The 24326-nt window shown below is 41.0% G+C and overlaps 1 protein-coding gene across 2 annotated transcripts in view; it reads left to right on the forward strand.

The window, feature by feature from the left end:
- The window catches only part of MYO16 (myosin XVI), a 554921-nt gene that overhangs the window by 332487 nt on the left and 198108 nt on the right, over nucleotides 1-24326 (forward strand). For both annotated transcript variants that reach the window (XM_059902572.1, XM_059902571.1), the window contains exons 17-19: nucleotides 19495-19606; nucleotides 22676-22793; nucleotides 23545-23616. In XM_059902572.1, coding sequence (XP_059758555.1) covers nucleotides 19495-19606; nucleotides 22676-22793; nucleotides 23545-23616 — 302 coding nt within the window. The remainder of the gene's footprint in view (nucleotides 1-19494; nucleotides 19607-22675; nucleotides 22794-23544; nucleotides 23617-24326) is intronic.

A 24326-nucleotide genomic window follows, 5' to 3' on the forward strand; every position in this document is an offset into this window, starting at 1 on the left:
GTGTATAACATACAAAGGCAGGTGGGTGTTATTCCACAGGCCACTCTTGGCAGTATCTGGACACATCTTTGGCTGTGACAGCCTGGGGAGGGGGTGCTCCTGGCACCTCGTGAGCAGAGGCAGAGCGAGCTGCAGAACGGCCCCGCCTTCCCCAGGATGGCCACACAGCGGGGAGTCATCAGACCTCAGAGCTCAGCAGCCCCGAGGTGGAGAAACTCTGCATAGGGAAGCCCACACGTGTGCATAGAAAACATGGACATGGGTCTTCACTGGCACACTTTTCAAAGATGCAGATACACAAGTAGAAAAGAAAAGAAGTGATGGTATCTGAGGAAATGAATAAATTAATCAGGCGGTGGTCATGGTAGAGTATTTTAAAATAATGTAAATAACTGAACCTAAACTGTGTGTAAGAATAGATCTTATAAATCTAAAGTTGAGTTAAAGCTATTTGCTGAATGACACATATAAATAATATTTATATAATTTTAAATACAATAATATTACATATTTTATAGATACATACATGTATAATTTAATTTTTTTAAAAAATAGACTGAAAAGATAGACACAAAATTGATCATACTTATTTCCTCTGATAAGGAAGGAAGAGTGAAATGGACAGATGGGGATGTTAACTTTATCTGTGAAATTTATTGGTAAAAAACAAAGATTTGAAGCAAATACGTCACAGTGTTGTTATTTTCACATTGTTGAAGAATGATCCATTGGCTATCTGTATGTTCCTCTTTTAAAACTTTTATCACTGTCAAAATTTTAAAAAGCAATTTAAATCCAGAATATCTATGCTATCAACATATCAAAAGAACTACCGATTAAAGAAACAAATAGAAATTATCTGACTTGTAGATATACAGGCATAAATAAAATATTAGCAAATAGAATCTAGCAATCCATTAAAAGCTACTCAATGATCAATATTAAGAAATTTAATTATTAGTACTATACATCACATCAATAAGTAAAAAGAGAAAAATCAATTGACCATTTCAGTAGGTGCCAAAAGACAAAAACATTCAACTCCTAAATCTTTTTTTAAATTAGAAATAAAAGGAGTCTTTCACAAGAAAAAAATTATTTATCTCAAGGCCTAGGTAGACATCATATTTAGTTGTGAAATAAATCCAGATTCTTTTTAGCATTGATCCTAAAGTTGTAATCATTGTGATCAGAGAAGAAAATTAAGAGGAATAAACATTATCAAGGATAAGACAAAATTACCATTATAAGTAAAATGAAAGCTCACCTAGAAAAGCCAGTAAATCAATGGCAGAGTATTTTCTCTAATAATATATTTCAGTAATGTTTTGAGCTACAAAACAGACATATGCAAAAATAAAAAGATCGCATATGTACCAGCCATAACCACTTAGATAAAATAGACGAGCAGAAGTAGTCCTTTTAAAAGAATGCTGCTGAAGTATAAAATCTCTGTGAATAAGAATGACCTAATAGAGACATTCACTCATAAAATGCAGTCATGAGAACAGGGACTTCTGAATCATAGGGCTCCAACTGTGAACACACACACACACTTACACCCATGCACACTTAAATACACACCTCCTCTTTTACCTGAGCATCTCTGTTTTACCTGTTTTATATATTGGAATCCCTTAAGATTCGTATTCAAAGTTTTCATGATGGAAAAAACTTCTAAAACCATTGCTCTCAAGCTTTCTAGTCTGCCTAAGAATTATTTATGCATATCTCCATCTGTTCCTGTCTACGCCAATCTCCTCCCAGTTCCCATCAAGTGTTCTGTGCTCCCGCAGCAAGAATCTGGTCAAACGTGTTCAGTGGATGAATGAGGGAACGAGTGAATGAATGAGTGGGTGAATGAGTGAATGAATGAGTGAATGAATGAGTGAATGAATGAGTGGATGAATCAATGAATTAGTGAATGAATGAATGAATGAGTGGATGAATCAATGAATGAGTGGGTAAATGAGTGAATGAATAAATGAGTAGATGAATGAATGAATGAGTGGGTAAATGAGTGATGAGTGAAAGCCTTGACACTCTTCCCTCTGCCTGGGTTCTCCTCCTCCACCTGGAAAACACTCTCATTCTAAAAATTCATCTCGAGTACCTCAGTCCTTTGGCGCTTTCCTGACTCCTTCCTTTGTCCTTCGTGGTCACAGGTAGTCTCTCCATGTTCTGTGCTTATCTCTACTGTGGACCTCATCATGGTTACATATTGTGTGCTTACATCACTGTCTTTCCCTAAGAAGCAAATGTTCTAAGACTTGAGACCATGACTTAATCAACTTAATGCCTCTAGATCCAGGCAACATCATTGGCACAGAATAGGTGTGCGATTAAATGGATATATAAATAAACATTGTTATGAGTGTGTGTGTGTGTGCATGTGTATAGATTTCTAATTTTATAGCAGTGATTCTAGATGTAAATTTTGTTTCATTTTTTCTGCTTGAGACTTCGATTTGCAAATCATCAGAGGCATGTATTTCACGAAGTATGAAAAATTCTTGGCCATCATCTCTGTGAATGTTCCCTTTTCCCTCTGGAACTCCTGTTAGATGCATGCTGTTCCTTCTCATTTTCTCCCTCCTCCTCTAACTTCTTTCATATTTTCTATCTCTGTATCTCTCTGTGCTTCATTCTGGGTAATTTCTGCAGCGCTTTCTCATAGTTTACTTGTCTGTTTGGAGCAGCTATTAATCTGATGTTCAATGCATACTTTGCATTTTAATTTCAGTGACTTTTTTCCCCATTTCTAAGAGTTCTACTTTGTTCTTTCAAATCAAATCTGATTTTTCTTAAATACGGTTTCTTGTTCTTTTCTCATATTATATTTTCAGTTCTTTAATTTGTTTTAAACATATTTGTTATACTGTCTGTAACCAGTCATTGTATTATCTGGAGCTCTCAGGCTTCTACTATTGCTGTTTATTACGTCTGATGACAGCTGCTCAGGGAACGTTATTTCTCCTGGTGTTTGTCCTTCGCGGTGTGACTTGCTGTCCCTTGGTGGCCAGGCTGGGAGAGTCCTGTGTGGCCTGAATCAAGGGTTATCCTCTAGAGAGTTTCTCTCGCTTTGGTCAAATGCTCAGGGAGTGTTACCCACCTGGGACCATTTTTATGCTAATTCTTTAGTTAAAATGTCCTAAGGACACACATGTAGTCTGAGTTTAAACCTCTAAAACCAAGAAAGGGCTCTCTGTGGTTATAACTTTTGCCTCCCAGAATCCACCCCAATGAGTTTCCCCAATGAGTTGCCTGTCTGTGTCTGTGGGGCAGGTATCTTATGGTATCTCTTCCATAAGCCTTTTGATTGTCTGGCTTTACATACTTTCTAGGGCCAAAAACATGTTCTCCTTCCTGTGTGGACCTTAGCCCCTCGGTGAATAGAATAAACCAGAGTTCCCGTAAAAACCCGAAGGTTCAGGTCACGGTCGCCTCTGCGCAGCCCAGGGACTGCTCCTTACTCTCATGTGTGCAGTTTATCTGGTCCACACGGTCCCAGAAGTGCACTAAGCATGGTGTTCTTCCCTAGTGATATGTTTCTGTTTTGGAGAAATGAAGGGACTCTTTTTCTTCACTATAAATCCAGAGTGAACAGTGGTTTTAGGTTATTTTAAGATATGTGAGCTATCTATGTATGTAGAATAGATCATGTCGAGGTGTGTATATGTGTGTGTGTGATTGGAAGCATCTTTACATCCACCCAGGAAATGGATATTACTAAATTTGATTATAGCTAAATATTTTGACAAATCCTAAACACTTCTGTACTTACTTTGGGAATATTGTTAGAGCTAGCTAGTCCAGAGCTTTAGCTTTTAGACAGATTAATCTAACACTTTTATAGGAAATAAAGTACTCAAAACATCAATATCAACAGAAGGCATGATACATGGTGATGCCATGCTATTGTTGACAACCGGTTGGGTCATGTATAATATGACGTGTGTGTGTGTGGTGCCCAGGTATAGAACAGCTTGCCCTTGGGATACTGCACTCTCTCACCTGTTTAAGTATTTCATGGTAAACAGAACATCATGCAGTGAGGACTCCTCTTATTTCTCAGTCATCTCTTACATCAAATGCATTAGCTTGGTAAAATCACCCACGTGTTGTATCTGTAAACCGTCACCATGAATTTGCTGCTTGCTGATAACCTTTGCAAAATGCATTAGTAATAAAAAGAGACCCTGAACACTCTAAACAGCAGAGGACACACGTGATTGAAGTATTAAAGTGACTGAGGTCTATCGGATATAAATCTGCTATCACATCGAGGTGTTCTTCACAGTGAATCCTTTAAGAATGAAATAAAACTCAACTATTTTGATCTAGGTTGCACAGAAGACCCATTTTTGCTTATTTTTCACAAGAAGGATTACTTGTTGTATGTTCTACTAAACTCAAGCCCCCTCCCGGTTGTCTGTGATGGGGACTGTCCTGGGTCCTCGGTAGAAGCCACGGCTGGAGACGCTGGGCACACACACAGCTTCCCCGGAGGACTGCCCGCTGGTGCCTGATGCAGGAATGGTTCTGGTGGAATCTGCAGGACTGAACCCAATTCAAGTAAGAAGCAGCCAGAATGGAGAGGTCCTCAGAGGTCACTGGCAGGAGACAGAACCTGAAGATGGACAGACAGTGAGCCCCTGCCCCCTCCCTCTTTGGAAAGCATCTGGAGAGAAGGAATCTAGTCCATGTGAGAGGATCACCTTGGAAAGAGTGAGCTGCAAAGATGCATGAAGTAGCCAGAAAACGGACAAGCATACGCATTTGCCCTTTTATTTTCTTAAAGAATGTTCCCCAAACATTGATTCAATTGAGAGAAATGCCCTTTCTTGTAGGCATTGCTATGGAAAGCTCACTGCAGCAATGAAAGTTCAAATTAATTCGAAATTAGCATATCCTGTTTTACTGCTTTGGGTACTACAAACACATCTTCCTCCTTGTCTCAAATCAAATTAATTTTGTGTAATTAACTTTGAGCTTGCCTTAATATCTAGAAGTCAGTTTAATTATGCATACATAGAATAATCTATTTTGTGGCCTAATTGGCATAAATAGACCGTGTTTTGAGTTTGTAGTATAATCAATTCCTAGCTTCCAAAGAATACCAGCAAGGCCAGCAGGTCTGCATTTCATGAATAGTGCTTTGTTTTACCTCTTCTTTGATTAGAGATTGGTTTTTTAAATCCTCTCTTATTGTTTCAAATAGTAACTCTATTTTTGACTATTTTTCTTTGTCTTGCATAATAAAATTACTATTACAAGCACATTTCCTCTAAGTATCCGCATTACTTCTAAGTTCACTTCCCTTAGAGAAGGGATTTTTTTTAATGTTTGAAGACTCCCCAAGATTATAAAGCCTCTTAGACAATATGCTGAGAGAGTAAGTGCCTTTACACAATTGTTAACATTTGACTACGTTACTAATTGAAATGCTCATTGAGTGTTTCCGATCACGCCGATGGTGGATTGAAACATGCAGGAGCATTTCAGGATTCAAAACACCAAAATGTTCACCTCTTCAAATATCGGTTTGCCTTCCAGACTTAGTAAGTAATCATTGCTATTCTATATGTTAGTGTTCTGTATGACGTAATGTATCACTACATTACTACAGTTTCACCTGTGTGCTTCTGTCTCCCCTGCTGACTGTGTAATGTCCCTGGACATATACTCGGTCTCCTCCATCTTTGATCCCCAGTCATCCCAATTCTTGACACATGTACACACTCAGTATTTTCATTTACTTGACTAAAGCCTTACTATCTTAACTTAGCAGTGGGTACTAACAAAAACGCGGGCTGTGTCTCTCACGAGCATATAGTTTGTTCCAGTCTGTCTTTATAAATCTTCTCTGAGTCACCAAAGGAGCTTAGACCTACAGCAACACGGTTATCTCCAACAGAGCAATTTTGATCATCTAAATTTTTGTTTGAAACCTTCTCTATTAGTGAGGAACGAGAGTGTAGGAAACCTGCTTTATTCAGGCCTGCGGCCCCAGTAAGAAAGTGTGACTCGTATTAACTTAAACATCTGAAGATACAGTGAATAAATTGATGCATGAACGAAACTCAGCTTATTTGCTGTGATGATAAGAACATTCATCCAATGAAAGAAACGAATATTTTGGGCCCCAAAAGGAAAAGTGTAAAAACATTTTTATGAGTACCCGTTGTCCAAACATAAACACTGTATTTTTCGCATCGGACGCTGGGCAAATCAAATTATGGTTGATAAAATGTTGCCTTTAAATTTCTGCTTTAACTACAAGAATATTATTTACTGGGATCACATCATAATGTACAGTGGTTGCTGAAATGCAAAATAGTAACATATCATTAAACCTTAGAGCAATTTCCTGATCTAGATCATCATATAGATGCAGTACAGTTGTTTTAATGTAGTATCATCAACATTTTAAATGTCCTACTTTATCTGACCTTTCCAAATGGATCTTGATTTCTCTTTGGTTGATATGTGTGATTGATTCCATTTAGTGGAAGATTTTCAATTTCAGCAGGAAGAGATTTCTTATCTGAAAAGGGAGATCAGTGGGAAGTGAGAAGGAAATTTAGAGCTGTTGGCAAAATCAGCTGATTAAGGTTTGAAGCCAGAGGAATAAAAACAAAGCACAGAAGAGATAAAACATACTACTAGACGTTTTCTTCTTTGTGCTGTGCCTCCTTTGGACTTCTTTCTCCTCTGTTACCACAGTGCTTAGGACAGGGACATCATTCTGGGAGAGGAGCTGAAAAAAGAAAGAAAGAAAGTGAGGAAGAGGCCATCCTACCTCATTAACAAACAAAACTTTCCGAAATTCATCACATTGGGGAAATAGGCCATGATCCTTCTCATTTTTAAAAATAATGACAACTGTGGTTTTTTACTTGTATTAGTTAATTTGTGTAATTTAATTCTTGCCCCGCCCCCCCCAATTTTAAGTTGTATGTCTTCTAACAAATAAGAAGTGAACAGCTACTGATTTTAATCTTCTTAATTTTAGAAGCTTTTATTTTCATAAAATTTGAGATTTAGGGTTAACTCTTTGAAGTGTTTAATACCTGAAATATAAATACTAAAGTTATTAGAAGCAGCAGATTGGGCAGAAAGAAGCTATCAGAGGGATTTCTATCATGTTTAAATAATCCACAGTACCAAATATCCATTTAAATTCGTTTCTAAGGAAGCGTACGGTTTTGTACATTTGAAAATTGAAAATAAATTTGACAGTGAAGATGCATCTGAGCTTCATCATATTTCTCCTTAAAATGTTACTTATTAACATTTTCAAGAGTGGAATTGGTTTAGAAAACTATAAATTTATTTCTATAAAGAATGACAAAACAGTAATAGTAGTAGTAATAGTGAAAGAGTGACCTGATTTCTGCTAGGTCACTATGTCATTTCATTTCCTCAGTACTGGAGGGAAAAGTTAAAACAGAATGTTAATTATTCCACTAGAAGGATGAACATATTAAGGCCAAAATAGTCATGACTACTGGTCTTGAAGATTCCAGAATCCATCTTTGGAAACACTAGTTTTGAACATTTTTTACTGATTCTATACCTTTCTATGTAACTGGTTGCTTTTTAATATTCTTGTGTAACTTTTTGGATTTTTCATATTAACATCTCACAATTAGACTGTTACATGTGGAGCACATCATTCTGACCTTCGACAATAATGTTTTCAGAAGTTTTGACTTTCCGTTAATTTGTAAATGTAAAGATAAAATGACAGTTAGGCAACGTGCCTGGGCCTTTTCTGTAAATGTTCTTTTTCTATGTAGAAGGATTTTGACCTAAAAACACAATGCAACACTGGTGAGCTCGTAGGGATCACTTATTTGGACTTATTTGAACTCAATTATTTCATGAATAGTGTTTTGTTTTTATTAATAAGTAGTTCAGATTTAGCATACAGGTGGAAATATTGGAGTAGTTCAAAGAAGTTTAGAACGGGAAGTGAGAATCAGTAAAGAGTTCACTTTGAGTGCTAATGGCTTAATTCCAGTCATTTTTCCTTTAGATTATCTTGGCTCTGATTTTTAAAATTCTGTGTTGTAATATTATATGTGAACTATATTTTTATATAATATATAATTTTATCAAAAATATGTAGCACATTTATAATCACAAGGACAGGTCCAACAGACATATTTTTCTAGAAAATATTCAAAAATAGGAGCAAAAAGAGGTACAATAGAATAGTAGGTCTTGGAGTAGAAGCCACATTTTCCATCCCTTTTTTCTTGATGTCATCAGGGTCAATTATGAGTAAAGGAGTATTTTTGTGTGTGCTAACAATCAATTTTATTTAGCTTTTCAATGAGAATTGATATTTATCCAAAAAATTGGGATATTTAGTTTAATTTATAAATCTCTTCTGAAATAACCAGTTCTAATATTCCATTTCTGAAATCATCTAGTTGCATACTTAGCTTTGGACAGGATTACTTTACTAGATATTACCTGCATTTTGATAAGGCATTGTGGTTGAAATTTTCCTGAATTTTATTTAAAAAATCTTTTTAAAATTATGGATGTAGTATATTTTTATTTTACTCATTTTAACTGCTGCTGTTTCTTACTAATATGACAGAGACATTCTAGCATAATCTTTGCATGCTATCGTGATGCCAGGGCTGTGAGCTTTTGTACATGGGCTTTGTGTCTCCCTGCATGCTTGTGGACATGCAGTTTTTTCCAGAAAGGTTAAGTTTGCCATTTGTCTAATTACATTATCCAGAAAGGCCATCAAACTAATTAAGTGAACAATTTATTTTTCTCTTTAGAAATGTTTTACTATTTCCTCACTCCTCCCCTCCCCTCCTTTTTCTCATACTTCCCTCCTGCCACTCCTTAAAGAATTTAAGGCAGGTTCATCATCTCTGGTCACATATTTGCATGTTTGTTTCTTATACTAAGCTTTTTTACACTAGAACATTTCCCAAAGAAATTCCTCATTGTAGTATTTCTGGGGTTTCGTTTGTTTTGGTTTTATTTTGGCAAAAGAATGATTGAATTTCATAGCATCGATTTTTCTCTTACTTTTGCCAACCTTTGGTCAAAGAAAAAGAGCAAAGTTTGTGTTCACTACTGACTTATCAACCAACTACCTATGGCCCCGCCCAGGCATATTGGGAACCTACCAGGTATAAGCAGAACCAGCCAGGGGTATCTGAAAATGTGGAGACACGTATGGAAACGTTCAGGTTTATATGAAAACAACCACACAATCAGTACTGATTTAGGTTTTATAAGAATGTGTATCAGGGGACTTCCCTGGTCGTGCAGTGGTTAAGAATCCGCCTGCCAATGCAGGGGACACAGGTTCAAGCCCTGGTCCGGAAAGATCCCACATGCCACGAGCAACCAAGCCCGTGAGCCGCAACTACTAGAGCCAGCGAGCCACAACTACTGAGCCCATGGGCCACAACTACCGAAGCCCGTGCGCCTAGAGCCCATGCTCCACAACAAGAGAAGCCACCGCAATGAGGAGCCCGCGCACCGCAACGAAGAGTAGCCCCCGCTCACCGCAACTAGAGAAAGCCTGCGTGCAGCAACGAAGACCCAACACAGCCAAAAATAAATAAATAAGTTTAAAAAAAAAAAAAAAAAGAGAATCTATATCAGGAACATGGTTGACATGATCTCTATCGAAAAACAGTCAAATTATTGACATTTAAGTTGTATATGTTAAATGAGAACTATTAAATATTTAAGTGTATGAATGTGTGAATAATTGGGGATGAACAAATCTCTATGTGTATATATATATGTGTGTGTATATATATGTGTGTGTGTGTTTATATAGACATACATATATATATGTGTGTGTGTATATAATTGATTTCACACAATTATGGAGGCTGAGAAGTCCCAAAAGCTGCAGTGGGTGAGCTAGAGCCCCAGCAGAGCTGATAGTATAAGTTCCAATCCAAAAGCAGTCAGGCTCAAGACCCAGGAAGAGCTGACGTTTCAGTTCAAGTCTGTAAACAGGAAAAGACAATGTCCTGGCTTAAGCCAGTCAGGCGAGGAGTCCCCTCTTACTTGTGGAAGGGTCAGCCTTTTTGTTCTGACTGGATGAGGCCTATCAAATTAGAGAGAGCAATCTGCTTTACTCAGTTCAACAATTCAAGTGTTAATTTCATCCAGCAACACCTTTCCAGACACACCCAGAATAATAAGGATAAATAATAATAAAATATCTGGGCACCCTGTGGCCCAGCCAGGTTGACACATAAACAAGGCAGAGAGTATGGCTAAAACAGAGAGGGTTTTGTTTCAGGTGTGTGGCCTGGTCTGGCCTTGGCACAGGGGTCTGGCAGGAAGAGAATCCTGGTGGGTAGTGCCAAAGCGCAGGCGGTGGGTCCATGTCAAGTTATATGGTGGCCAGCTGCAGTGGGAGAGGAGGGTGCAGCACAGAAAGTGCAACAGAATAAGAATAGTCTGGTGGGGTGGAGCCGTGTTATGGGGAGTTGTGGAAAACGCGTAGGAGGATTTATTATGCAGGTGAAATATGTATAAGTAGAGAGTCGACATGATGGCAGTAAGTAAACTTTGGGAAGATCGATCTGATGGAGAGCTCACGTGTACACTCATTCTCTCCAATCCAGAGTGACAACTACTTGGCTTGCTCCCTATGGGTGGGATGTGAAGACCGGCCTTGCCTTTTTAGTGGGAATACCGATCCGGGCAATTTTAATAGGGTCTGATGAAGCACTGTTGTGAAGGAAGTGCAGAGGTTTGCTGAGCTCACAGGAAGGACGTCCAGCCTCCAAGACTCCCCAGAGCCAGCGGCACGTGAAGAAACACAGGACTCATCCTGGGTTTCGGATGTGTGTGGATTATGTTGCGAGTTAAGAGCACAGGGTGAGTGAGGGCACAGAGGTGGATGAGGGTGGGGTCTGTACGCAGGAGGGAAGGAAGTTCTGTGCGGCGAGAGCTCAGAGGGAACGAGGGTGACTTTGTCAAGACCGGCAGCTGGAGAAGGGCATGGATTCCATGACGTGGCGCCCAGCAAACCTTGCTGGGGAGTTAGTATCCCAAAGGCAACTGGAAGCCATTTACGCATTTTGATTTGGGAAGAGAGGTCACTAAATTTCCACCTTGACCGCATGGAGAAAAGTGGATTGGACGTAAGATTGGAGACAGAGGCTCCCGCAGTGCTTGGGTGGTGAGAATGGGTGGGAATGGAGACTCTGCAGCCGCCTCCCACCAACCCTGGGAGGGGTGGGAGGTGAGCTGAGCTGATCTCTAGATGCTGGAGGCTGTGGGGATCCTGGAGGAAGGTGCGTCTCTCAGGTTCACTGTGAATGAAACATCAACCCCGGTAGTCAGATTTCCACCCAGCAGGGGAGGAAGAAGGATTTGGACATGGCGGTTATCCTGATCAGTGAGACTGGAGGGAAGGAGGGCAAAATCGGGTGGGTAATAGAAGTAATTCCCTTGAGAGGAAATTAAAATTGCCTTTAGACTTGCCAAGTTGAAAAAGCTTACTTGATATGTTGGTGGGTCACACGCAGCGTGGAGTTTTCCCATAGTTAGCGCTGCACGAACACTCACGCGAGTCCACGGCGGGTCCCCGGAGAAGCCAGAAACCATGCATCCGTAGGAACTGTCCCTAAGTGGTCACGTGTGGGAATGTCATCTTCTGGAACATTTACAGATTACAGACGTTTCGGTGCAGGCGTCTACCTCGCTCAGTATTTAAGGCACAGGGTTACCTTTGGGTTCATCCTTCATCACGGTGCTATGGATGTGATCTTATACACAAGGCTCTTTGGTGAGATTTCCCCTGAGGAGGATTTCTGTGCCTGTTCAGCCTTGACGGAGGCCTATTTATACGGACATACCTGCTGCCCCTCCTCCCACACAGAGCCAGAGCTGGCCTGGTGTGAGCTGGACTTGGGGAGGAATACAGAATGCCCCTCCTCCACCCCGCAGATGCAGCCCCCAGGCCTTGGCCAGGTAAACAGGTACATGAAGGCCAGGCCCAGCCACCTGCTCTGAGCAAAAACTTCTCTTTCTGCGCGTTTCACTGATTCACTCATGTAATCACTGCTGGTTCTCTGTGTCTCTGCAAGAAGGAAAAGATGCCCCTTCCTTTGGCAGGAGGGGCCCCTGCCGGACACAAGGCTGAGGACAGTGTGCAGCCTGGGGTTGACCCCCTAGCACGTGTCCTGGGCCCTTTGGGCAGGAGGCAGCCGCTCTGTTCTGATGTCTCCACCTCTGTTTTCAGGAACTAAGTGAGTTCATCAGAAGCACAGAAGGCACTCTTACTAGGAAAGATGGTAAGAGTTTAGAATTTGTTCCGCCAGATGTTTTGAAGAAATATTCCGACTGATTAGAAAAATATGGACAAACTATTCTGGGAATGTCACAAGACCCGAAGTCGTTCTGAATGCGTAATTTATTAAATGGATTCTGTTCTTTTCCTGAAGACCACTGGCAGGCTTTCCTCTCTCCAAACAAAACAGTTTGCGGCTAATATATTAACATTTTCATTGGGGGAGATTTATGGATCTGACCTGTGGTTAATAAGAAATCTTATTCATATTCCATGGAGGGGGGATTTAAAATTAGTTAATACTTTCCAGATAGTTTAAAAACAATAAAGAAAAGAATTTCCTTTGAGGAGAAAGGTGGGGTCGGGGTGCAGGAAGCAGCAGGTTACCATCTTCCTTCATAAACTAGTAAACAGGGCTGCCTTTGTTGACGCCAACTGCTTGGTCTTGCCTTATCTGGTTTCTGTTTACATGTTAAACTTCCCCGAGTAGAAGGCAGCTTTGCCCATGGTCGAGAAGACATTGTTCTTTTGTGTTTATGCGGCAGATCAAACACCAGCAAAACATAGTGTTTGTGGTCTGTGAGCCCAGACCCCGTGAATGGGCCGGGCACATGGTTTGAGGTAGTGAGCTTTTTTATTTCTTTTTTTCTTTCCTTTTTTTTTTTTTTTTTTTTTTTTTTAATTTCTATTTGAGCCTTCATTCCCCATGTGTCCTAGGCACACATGCAGCCCCACAAGAGTCAGTTCCTGTCGGCTGAACAAGGGTGCCTGGTGAGCACAGGCAGGGCAGCTGTTTTCGTTTGTTCATTTATTTTTCAAGTAATCAGTTAATTTTTGAGATACAATTGACATATAACATTGTGTAGGTTTAAGGTGTACAATGTGTTGGTTTGATACTTTTATATGTCGAAACGTGATGTCACTCTAGCGCTAGCACCTCCATCGCCTCTCATAATTATCATTTCTTTTTTTGTGGGAACAACTATTAAGATCTAGTGTCTTAGGACTTTGATGTTTATAGTATGCTATTGTTGACTGCAATCGCTATGCATTACGTCTCCAGACTTATTCATCCACCGATTGCAAATTTGCAGTTTTAATGTGTCCGGCTCGGCTGTGAGAGAGGAGGGTATGGGTGCCTGGAGGGGGACCCAGGCCCTTGAAATTGTGTTTTTTTGCAAAAGGTCATTGTTTGTATGTGATATTCAGATCAAATCACTGCCACCTTGAATAATTCCCAGTCCTCTTGTCCGAAGGGTGCCTTATGCTAGCATTTTTAATTTGCCCCTCTACACAGAAGAACTTTATTCCAGGATCTGTTTTCCTTTGCCACAAAGCGTAAGTATCAACACACGCGTGCCCACGCGCACACACACACACACACACACAGACACACCTTCAATCACACACTCACAGGCATATATACCACAGACACACACATGATTTTGACTGTAAATTTGACCCACCTTAGAAGATGTATTCCTGGAACGCTGTTTGTTGTCATGACAATCAACAAGTTGGAACAATGGAACAGTTGACTAGAAATAGCACAAGTCAACAGTTGTTGTTACTGACTTATTTTAAATAAATTTAACTGTAGTGAAAACCTTTTCTTACTCAAAGCCCAAGTAGAATTTTGCACTGTTCAATTGTGCTATATATTCGTCTGGTTTGCTATTTTTTTTATGTAAGTGAAAACAAAGTTATTTGTATATTTGGTACAGGTGTGCTTTTCTCATAGTGATCTTTAAAAATGAGATTTATAAACTTAGTTGTTCAAAATAAATCACCTGCAGGTTTTGTAAAAAAAAAAAAAAAAGTTGGGGGGAGACCCAAGGAACCTATCAAAAGCAAACAAACAAACAAAAAAAGCTTTTCTAGAGCTACTAAGTAAGTTCCTCAAGTCGCAGGACTGTGACTGAACCAACCATCGCTAAATTCCATTGTAATGTCAAAGATGCTTCAACCATGCACCTGCTTCTCCTGGAGGCCTCCCCATGGTGACAGAGACCCTGCCCAGAGAGGCAGCATGTGCTCGAAAGCGTTTCTCAGAGGCTTTGCTGAGTTGTGAGTTTGTTACCGAACCAAAGTTGCGTCCGCTTGCCTACACGCAGTAAAGCCAGTCTGCACCACGATGTCGTGGTGAAGGAAAGGGCAGCATTTATTGCAGGCACAAAACAAGGAGTCCAGGCAGCTCATGCTCAAAAGACCCAAACTCCCCGTTGGCTTTCAGGGAAAGTTTTCGAAGACAAGGTGAGAGAGAGGGTTGCAGGGTGATCAGCTCATGGACACTCTTCTGATTGGCTGGTGGTGAGGTGATTGGGCGTCAACATCATGAACCCTCTGGTTCCAGCCAGTCTGGGGTCTATGTGTTTGTGGGCGACATCTAGTTAATTTTCTCCATTTGTGGGGGGTTTCCGTATCTGCAAAGCAGCTCAAAGAACATGGCTCAGAATAGCATCTGTAGCCCTTGAGGAGAAGCTAAAGGTCCTTGACTTTGTTTAATGGTTAATCAATTATTATTTTGTCTTACTTGACTGTTTTCCTTTGCTTCTGCATTTTCTCACTTCTCTGATTACGTTTATTCTTTGGAACTCAGGGAAGACCTAGGAAGCTAAAGTTTTCCATGAACAAGAGGCAGGTGGGGGACATGCCAGGGTGGTGGAAGGGAGTCTGTCCCAGGAAGGCCCCATAGGGTTCTGCTCGGCTACAAGCTACTCCATTTCATGCCTGTAGTGCAAGTATAGAATTGAGTCAGAAGAGAATAACTTAATCGTAAAATACCCTATGAAATCTTAAAACCTCATGAGACTGCATTCTATTTAAAACACATCCATGTATAATAATAATTCCACTTTTTACTTACCTTCCCCCCACATTTTTAAGCAAAATTTTAACTTGAGGAAGATGCCTTGCGATGCTATGCAATTTTCTTCCTCCTCCCATCCCTCTGCAGGAGACTTGTGACTGAGCTGAGAGACCCAGAGGGGTCAGGATGGAGTGTGTGTCCCTTGGCCAATTCCCGGCTTGGAAATCTTAAACAAGCTTCAGTTCCCTTATAGCTTAAATGGGCACAATGATACCTGTGCTTTTCAGGATACATGTGAGATTAACTGGGACATGCTTCTAAAATATCCAGTGGAGTATTTGACACATTCTCAGTTCTCACCACCTTTCCCTTTGAGTAGAATTAGTCAAACAGCATTAATCCATCTATGATTTTTAACATGCTACAGCCTGTTTGTTACAGTCTTCTACTCCATGGTGGAAACAACATCTGGAGCATTCCCTTGATGTGTCAATCTTTTGAAAACAAAACAGCAATGATTCTTGGTTCCACAAATGATAAGTCTCTGATGTTTCTGGCTCTGGACATTGAGAGATTATCTATACATGGCCAAACGTTACTGTTCTGAGTTATGTATGAGTTAAAAGGAGATGATAAAGAAAAAAACAGATTGTTTGAGCTATAAGTATATGATTTTGAGACATAAAAGATAATATAAAAGACATTGAATATTGAGTTCTAAGATTTGAATACTGGGAATTGTGGAACCATTAATTAATAGGTGACATAGTTGGAAACTGTCAGATGAAACACTTGTACAGATTCACCTCGGTGGGTTTCGACCACTTTGTTGAGGTTAGGGGGAAAACATCAGCGGAGCATGGCTAGTCTACAGGGACGTCTATAAACCATGGCCCACAGTCATTCTTACCAATTTTCAAGTGTTAAAAACGTGGAAATGCAAATGTGATTGTAAACCTTCGTGTGATTCACAATGGGAAAAAATAATCAAAAAGTGAGAACTATGATCTTTTTCTTCTACTTACTACTTTTATCTCAGAACAGACAAGCATATTTTATAGTTTAAACAATTCTACATTGTTAATAGCATGTGTTGTAATTTCTCAAAATGTTCCTTATTTCATTTGGCTTAGTTATTTATCTGATTAAGAGATTCGTTAATGACAGAGCACATTGACTAAAGCTCCCCACATATGCAAGATATATTTTTTCCAGGAAGTACTCTAATTCTGCACGCACATTGCAACCTGAATATAGAAAGCACATCACACACAGTACCTTATTTAATTATCATAAAATCATCATGAACTAGAAATGGAGAATTTTTTTACTTCACTTTTAATCTGTTTTTACTCCATTTTATAGTTACTAAGATAAAAGTTTAAAATGTCATCAGAAAGGGTCAAATAGAACTCAACTCTGTCTCAGATTCTTGGTTGTAATATTTTACTAGGCATATTTTTCTAGGATTCCTTTGTCCTGTGTGTGGTTTCACTATTAGGTGATTTATTTCAAAGGGAAAACAAGCAATTTTCATCTCCAGAAAGTAAACTTTTAGTTTTTTCTGGTACTCATTTTCCCACTTTAAGATACAGTTTTGCTGATAAGTAAGACCTATATTTCTAATGAAATCAACCTACACATTATTGAATAGTGGGAGAAATGTAAAATTTGCATAGGAGACATTGAGGTCTATTTTTTTGGATCATCCTCATACCAACAAGTTTTCTGATTACAGAGGAAAATACAATGAATCTTAAAGCATCATTCCTGCCATCAGGCCAACTGTCCTCTAAAATCCCCTATTTTGATTGGGTTTCTCCTGAGCCATTACAGACTTAATAGCCCTGTCTAAATTGCCCAGATTAACTTCACATGGCTCCTGCCCAGAATTTTACTGTTACACTCACACTGCTTCACGGAGCAGGTCAGAGCTGCTGTAAATTCCCACCATATGCTGAGGTTTAAAGAAATATTTGAGTTCCCCATAGGTGAAGCTTGTTAATTGATTAACTTTTAAGAATGTGAAAAGGAATCATGGTGTTTTGCATATTTGACTTTGTAATGTTACCAGGAGCTAATTATTCTTTGCAAGATGTCAAGTGGCCACTCTGAATGGAATTCTAACCTATGCTGTGATCAACAAGTGGGAAAGAATAGATGGTACCAGGAAGATGGATGGAAAACTGCTGTGAGAACAAGAAAAATTAAGAGTAATTAGAACTGCTTATCATTAAGACTTTTTAGTCACTAGAATTTTGTGAATTTTAGGCAAGATGGCTCTGACCATCATAACCCAGCCCCTTGCTAATGTGGTTGCCCTTGACCTTTACCCTTTGTTCCATGGCCCCAAACCCCAGCTCCCTCATCCTCTGGGGAAAGAGAAAGCCCCCAGGAGCTGGTCCTCAGCTCCCCCTCGTCCTCGGCTGCATCAGCTAAACCTCCTGTGTCCCCTTGTTTGGCAGTGATGTCCCTTCTCCACAGCCAGTGTCCTAGATTCTCATGACCTTCCTCAAGGCCACTTTGCCTCGTCATCTAAACCTCAACTACTTTCTCTCCTAAAACACCGAAGCCACAAGCAGTGGTTCCTCCACTCCCTGAGATGCTTCTGGCCATTGGACCATATTGATCAACTGACCCAGATGTGGAGAAGGCAGTGTCCCTCCACTGTGCTCCGAGTCCAAACCCTCTGCCTTCCTCTGCAACTTCCTTCTCCCTTTCTTTTAAAGTTTTTTCCAGTCTTTATGTGCTTCTGCCTCAGCTTATAAGCTCCTGAAGTCTCTCCCACTCCCCACCTATTCCACTGGGCTGTTTCATTTAGACCCCTCCCAGCCAAGGTCAAGGACAAAGAAGTCCTCCCAGACCCCACATCCACACCAACAGGGTGTGCGTCTAGCCCACACCATCCTATACCTTGCTCCTATGGTCTCCTTGCTGTTAATTCTTTCTTCATCCCTAAAATGTTAGCGTCTCCTTTCTACGGAGCTCATCCACTTCCATGGTTTAGTCATCTGCATGTTGATGACTTCCAGACCTTATTTTCTAGTCTTTTCTGAATTTCAGATCCTTATAGCCAATTATTTCTTGGAACACCACTTGAACTTTAGCAAGTTGTTCGAAGTGAACACGACTATGATAAAATACAACGTTTCTCTCCCAAAAACTCACTCCTCCTCTTGGGACGCCTCTCTGGATGAATGACGCCCCCATACACCCCGCTTCCCCAGATGGAATCTTGCAAAGCGTTATTGACGCCTCTCTTTTCTCCTCCCCTGTGACCAGCCAGGCCCCCTCCTCCCGGCCATCTGCCTCTCCATCTCCTCTGCCTCTCTTCCCTGCTGGGTCTCTCACTGGGTCCACTGGCTTCTTTAGTTGCCTCATCTCTTTCCAGGGAATCTCACTGGGCTATGAGAATATTCTTTCTGAAACTCCAATCTGCTCATACCTGTTCTTTGTTTCAAGAACTTCGGGACAGCCCATTCCTTCCAAGACATCATGGAAACTCTTCTGCAAGATACACACAACTCTGGCTACTTGTCCGACCTCATCACCCACGGCTCCTCTCACTAGAGGCTCGGATTTGGCTGACCTACACGAGTTCCCCACGTACATCACGCGTGCTCCAGCCTCTGTGCCTTTGTAGGTGTTGCTAATTATTCCAGGGACACCCTTGGGTCTTGGATTTGCTTGGGGAAACCTTACTCAGGTGTCAACTCTTGGAACCGAAGCCTCCTCCCCGCCCCTAGCTTTCCTCCTTGAACCCTTCCTACACTCTCAAAATCAGGCCAAGTTCATCTCTGTTATTCTGCTTCCATACTGCGTCACAGCTGTGTCTTCTCTTGTCTCTGCCCATGGATACACTATCTTTGCTCTTGAGCCTCCACGGATGAGTTCTTGATCCTTCTATCCTCAGCTGCTAGTATTGTGTATTTGGTAGGTGATTCCTTTGCGTTTGTTGAATGAAAGGAATAAATCAATGCATTAATCAACCATTTCGTAATTAAAAGATATTGACAAAAATAAATAATAAATTGCTCTAAATTTAAAATCCTTACTACAAATATTAATTACAAAGCATACAACAGAACCTGCCAAATTTCTCTATGAAATACACAAAACACTTGTGACCTTCTCCGGGAAAGGGTGCAGCTCAAGTGAGAACTAAATAAAACAGTGTGAATACGTTCTGGTACAGCAAGAACTTTTCTTCCTTCCGGAAACATCATGTGCCATTATGGACCAAAGCCTTATAAACACATGGGGACACAATGTCCAGGTGATTTCCATTATCCTGGAGACCAAATGTGGCTGAAGTGACTTTTAACCACTGGGGTTTGACCACGCACCCAGCCATAAAGCTATGTGCTTTTCCTCCTCACAGGTATTTGAGCAAGACCCTTCGAGAAGAAGTATCAACAGCGGAGCATTCTCTGAACAGGGAGAAATTCGCTGTTTGGAAACAAGCCCTGAATGTAATTGGCTTCAGTAACTTGGTGAGTCATGCCATAAATATTCCACCGAGAAGATCAACCCTCTACTAATTTATAAAAGTCATTCATTCAAAACACTTCTGTGCTCCTGGAGTTTGCATGCTAGGGGGGGATAGACATGAACAAGAGTACACTCAGGGCACAGGTGCCCTGGAGATAGGCAGAGGATGGGCTGCCGTCTTCAAGGAGGTGGTGGAGACCTTTGCCCGTTGGAACCATGTGAGCAAAACACATCAAAGAACTTTGCTTTGACTCAAGACAAGACTGGCAGATCGAGGGAACTGTTTACTGCCAAGAATCACTTTGACAAGTAATCTAATCACCTTATTAAACTATCTTCTTCAACAACATGATTTAGTTTTTTCATTCTTAAAGAATTACCAAATACCTGCCAGCATTACAAAGCTGAGAAGTACTATTTAATGGGTTTAAACCCACTGCTGTGAGGTGGAAATGTCTATGATTCTGGAAATGCCCTAGGTCTGCGCCGTACAATATGGCAGCCACTGGCCACGTGGGACCAGGGAAATGGAGTTTTAATTTTTCTTAGTTCTGATTACTTTATTTTTATTTATTTATTTTTTTTGATTACTTTAAATTGAAACAGTCTTGTGTGGTTCGTGGTTCCTGAATTGAATGGCGCAGGTCTAGAGAATAAGAGACAGGAAATGACCTGAGCCTGAGACCTCTCAAATTCCCACCAGTCTCTTTCCTCTACACATCCTCTCTGTGTCCCCTCATTCAATGTGGCATCATCAATTTGAATTACAGCCAGTTCCTCATTAGCGATCAATGTAAGATCGCGTAGGGGTAACTTTGGTATGCCCGTAGTTCAGGAGCCCAGTTTTGGTCACAGATTTGAATATGTGTTTTTTTTCCCTTAAACCAGTAAGTTGATTGATTTGGGTCTTTGTCTTTTCCCTTGTCCACATGGCTCATGGGGCAGGGAGTGGGTGGAAGGGGTGCGAAGGTGGCGAAAAGGAAAGGGTAAGGAGGTGGGGACTCACCCTAAATGAATTAGCTCGGGGCCTTCACCCCAGCCTCACCCATTCCGAGACTGGAATTCTAGGAACGTGCAGTCATACGGTACTTTGTTCTTTGTGGCTCTGCTCATCCAATCTCTGTATTACTGTCTTTCCCTAACTCCTACCCGTTTGTACTTTTCTGTCTTTGCACTTGCTACTGTTGTACTCTTTTGTTATTGTTTTTCCCTTCCTAAGTGTCTGAAATCTCTGCTTCCTTATGGGAAACTGGGATAGAGACGTGGGTAAGGAACCATTCCACCAAAATATCAGTTGCTTGGAAACGGGGCTTTAAAATCCATGATAGATCCTCAGAGGCAGGGCAAGCAAAATATACCTTCCACCTAAGGCAACGAGTAGGGAATTTAAGTTTTTTGGTGAAAGAAATATGTGCAGTTAAGCAAACGATGTGAAGGTAATCACTTCATCTTGATCCTTTGGGGTGACTGGGACGGTGACAATTTAGTCCACACAGGAGGAAAAGATCATGTCCCATAAGATTGGGAGGAAGGTATTTCTGGGCTGGCAAGACCCTTGAATCAAAGCTTATGACTGTGGTCCTGGGAGATCGGACCATAAAACTGCCTCCACCCTGTCTTCCATCACGGACACAGAAAAGCAGCCCCTGCCCCTGCTCACAGAGCAGCTTATCTCTACCTACCTCTGTCGTGGCATCACCACACTGTAATCCGTGTTCGGGCTACTTTTCATAGCTCTGCCTACTTCACTGAACTGGATGATCCTTGAGGACACAGCGAAGTCTTGCTCTCTGCATCCAGAAGTACCTCTCTCCTAGGGCACTGGGACATTTAATGAGGAGTTACTGGATTTATTAAAAAGAAAGGGGGAGCGAGAGGTGTCAAGTAGCTTAAGATGCCCGGAAAATGTTATTCAGACAAGCACAAGTAAATACAATTAGAGACACTAGTTTGTGATATGGAGGTTACCAAAAACATTTCTAAGTCATGCCGCAAACATAGAGTATTATATCTGAAAATTACAGATTATCCTTTTCAATGCTCTCATTTTAAGGTAATAAAACTGTACCCTGTCCTGAAAACTAAAAGTTCTGGAGGAAATCCATAGAAGTCCCAATGACCATATTGTGTCAACTTCGTATTTATAAAGCAAATGAGAATTGTTCTTAGAAAAACTTCCACAGGCAGGAGCTTTTTCTTCCCAAATTACAAATGGGGAAACTGGGAATTTAAAAGGTTATGTCACTTGCCCTAAATGAGGCTTAACCACTTTTACTGTTGATAGCAGAACACTAAATATTTGTGACTCCGGGGAAGCACCTTTTAACTTACAGCTTTTCCTTGACTTTTTCTTCTTACCCCCAAATGACTGTCCAAACCCGAATCTGAGGTCTCATTTCTTTCTTCACGCGGCGCTCCAGGTTCTCGGGTATCCTCTCAGCTGAGACTCTCATCCTCCCTGCTAACGTCCATTTTTTTTCTGAGTTTCCCTTAAAATACCTTCAAAAATTAGCATTTTGTTTATTTAGTCATGGATGTTTTCATCACACCTCCATTAATTTTCCAGCAGAAATGAAAAATTCTGTACGCATAATAGCAGTTTATTTCAAAACAGAGAGAACTGTTTGCATAAGAGATGGGCTCTGATGCTCCCTGAGGAAGCAGCCGCGTGACCCTGAAGTCGGCTTAGCCGCCGGTAGCAGTTCTGCCAGCCCTGGGGGGACACGTGTGAAGTCAGACCCTATAGGTGATGTCCAGCCAGTCAGACCAGGTTACACAGCCATTCATGCTTCATCCTGAAACCACTCATTTATATCAGAATGTCACCTCCTCACTCTCTCTCGTTCAAGGAACAGAAAAGTTGGCTGCGAGAAGGAACACTGAGTTTCCCGATCTTGATTTTGAGCTAGAGGTTGGCAGTTCTCTGACGGGACGTTCTGGGTCTGAACAATCGCAGCCCCCATAGCATGCACGTCATTTTTTACACCCACTTGGAGGGTTTTCAGAGGATGGGTCTCTGAATCTTTCTTCTGGGCAGCACCGCTCATCTCCTCTATTTCTCAACCGCGTAGGAGGTGGAGAACGTGTGCGTGATTCTAGCGGCCACGTTACACCTTGGAGACATTCGGTTCACTGCTCTGACCGAGGCCGACTCCGCCTTTGTGTCTGACCTCCAGCTTCTGGAACAAGGTCAGTGGGACAGACCTAACAGTAACCTCACTGATGTGCAGCTTTGCAGACCGGCCAGTGGATGGCGACACAGTACAGAAAAGTCGGGTGGAATCAACCCTTTTATGCTGGAGTGGGATTCAGTGAGGGTGGCGGAGGGGAAAAAAAGAACTGTATCCTCTTTCTTCTTCTTTCTTCTTTCTGGTTATGTGAATGAATAAGATGTACGTTTATGTCACAGTAACAGTGGTGATGCTTCGGCACATAATTGGGTTTATTTATATCGTTCTAAGTATTCTCCGCCCCTCCCCCTGCCATCCTGTATATTTGGGGGGCATGTTATTAGCTGAACATTTAAACAGAACACAGTTACTTCCCTTTAAAGACCTTGTCCCAAGCCTCTCTCTCCCTTGAAATTGCCTTGTCGGTCACTCCCAGATTTTTCAAAACGCCTTAAAACCACAGGTGGTCGTGACCAGCATTATCTTCGCCTCATATCAAAGTAATTTAAACAGGAATTGGGAAAAAGCATTCAGGGCCATTTGTGAGGGCAGGAGGGAAAGAATCCTGCAGTGATTTAATGCAGGAGCCCTGAGAACTCATTAACGTTTCGATTCCTCTAAGCTGTTTCTCTAGCTGAATTTGCCAATTGCAGTGGTAGTTTCGTTTCTTTAATACACACATTTTCTAATGGGTCTACACAAACTCCTCAATTATAAAATACCATGTTCTCGCTGTCAAAAATATGTATTAACTTTATGCTTTCGTTTAGTGGCTGGAATGTTGCAAGTATCAACGGATGAATTGGCATCTGCTTTAACAACTGATATCCAATACTTTAAGGGTAAGTTTTTCTGTACTTTGCCTTTCACCTCTGTGAAAGTCTTTACAGTGTTGAGAGGCCATTCTGATGAGCTGGTCACCTTTTTTAGCTAGTGACTCATTTGAGACTAATAAAGTCATCAGTCCAAGAGGATTTATTCAATTAGAACATTGGATGCGTTTGTGTATGTGGTGCCAGGCTGCCCTCTTCTGTGAAGAGCATCCTTTTCCCTCTTCCTCATCGGTCAGGATAAGAGCTGCCATTTATTGGGCACTTATGAACTGAAGGGAATTGTGTCAGGTGCTATAAATGTTGGAATTTTTAGTTCTTACAAGTTGCTAAGGGGTGGGCTTAACTATTTCCATTTTAATGAATGAGAAAACTAAGATTCAGAGAGGCTAGATAACTTTGGACATCAAATCGCCAGTAAATGGCATGCTTGGAATTAGACTCTAATGCCATCTGACTCCCGAGATGATCCTGTGCTGTAAGATCTCCACTCAGTGGCAAGAGAGTGCCTTTCCTAAACGCTGTTCACTTAATCCACTATAAATCATTGCCTTACGAAGCTGCCTCTTTACTGTAATTTTGAGGACCCACCGTCCAGCTGATATTTTTTTTTCTCAAAATCACTGCTATTCTTACCTTCTGTTCCCATTGGCCCTACTTGCAGATATTTTGGTATGTGGCTTGTAAATTCTGCCTCATCCCTAGAGTTCCCTTTCCATGTT

The sequence above is a fragment of the Balaenoptera ricei genome, chromosome 18 (genome assembly GCF_028023285.1).
Source record: "Balaenoptera ricei isolate mBalRic1 chromosome 18, mBalRic1.hap2, whole genome shotgun sequence".
Classification (NCBI taxonomy): domain Eukaryota; kingdom Metazoa; phylum Chordata; class Mammalia; order Artiodactyla; family Balaenopteridae; genus Balaenoptera; species Balaenoptera ricei.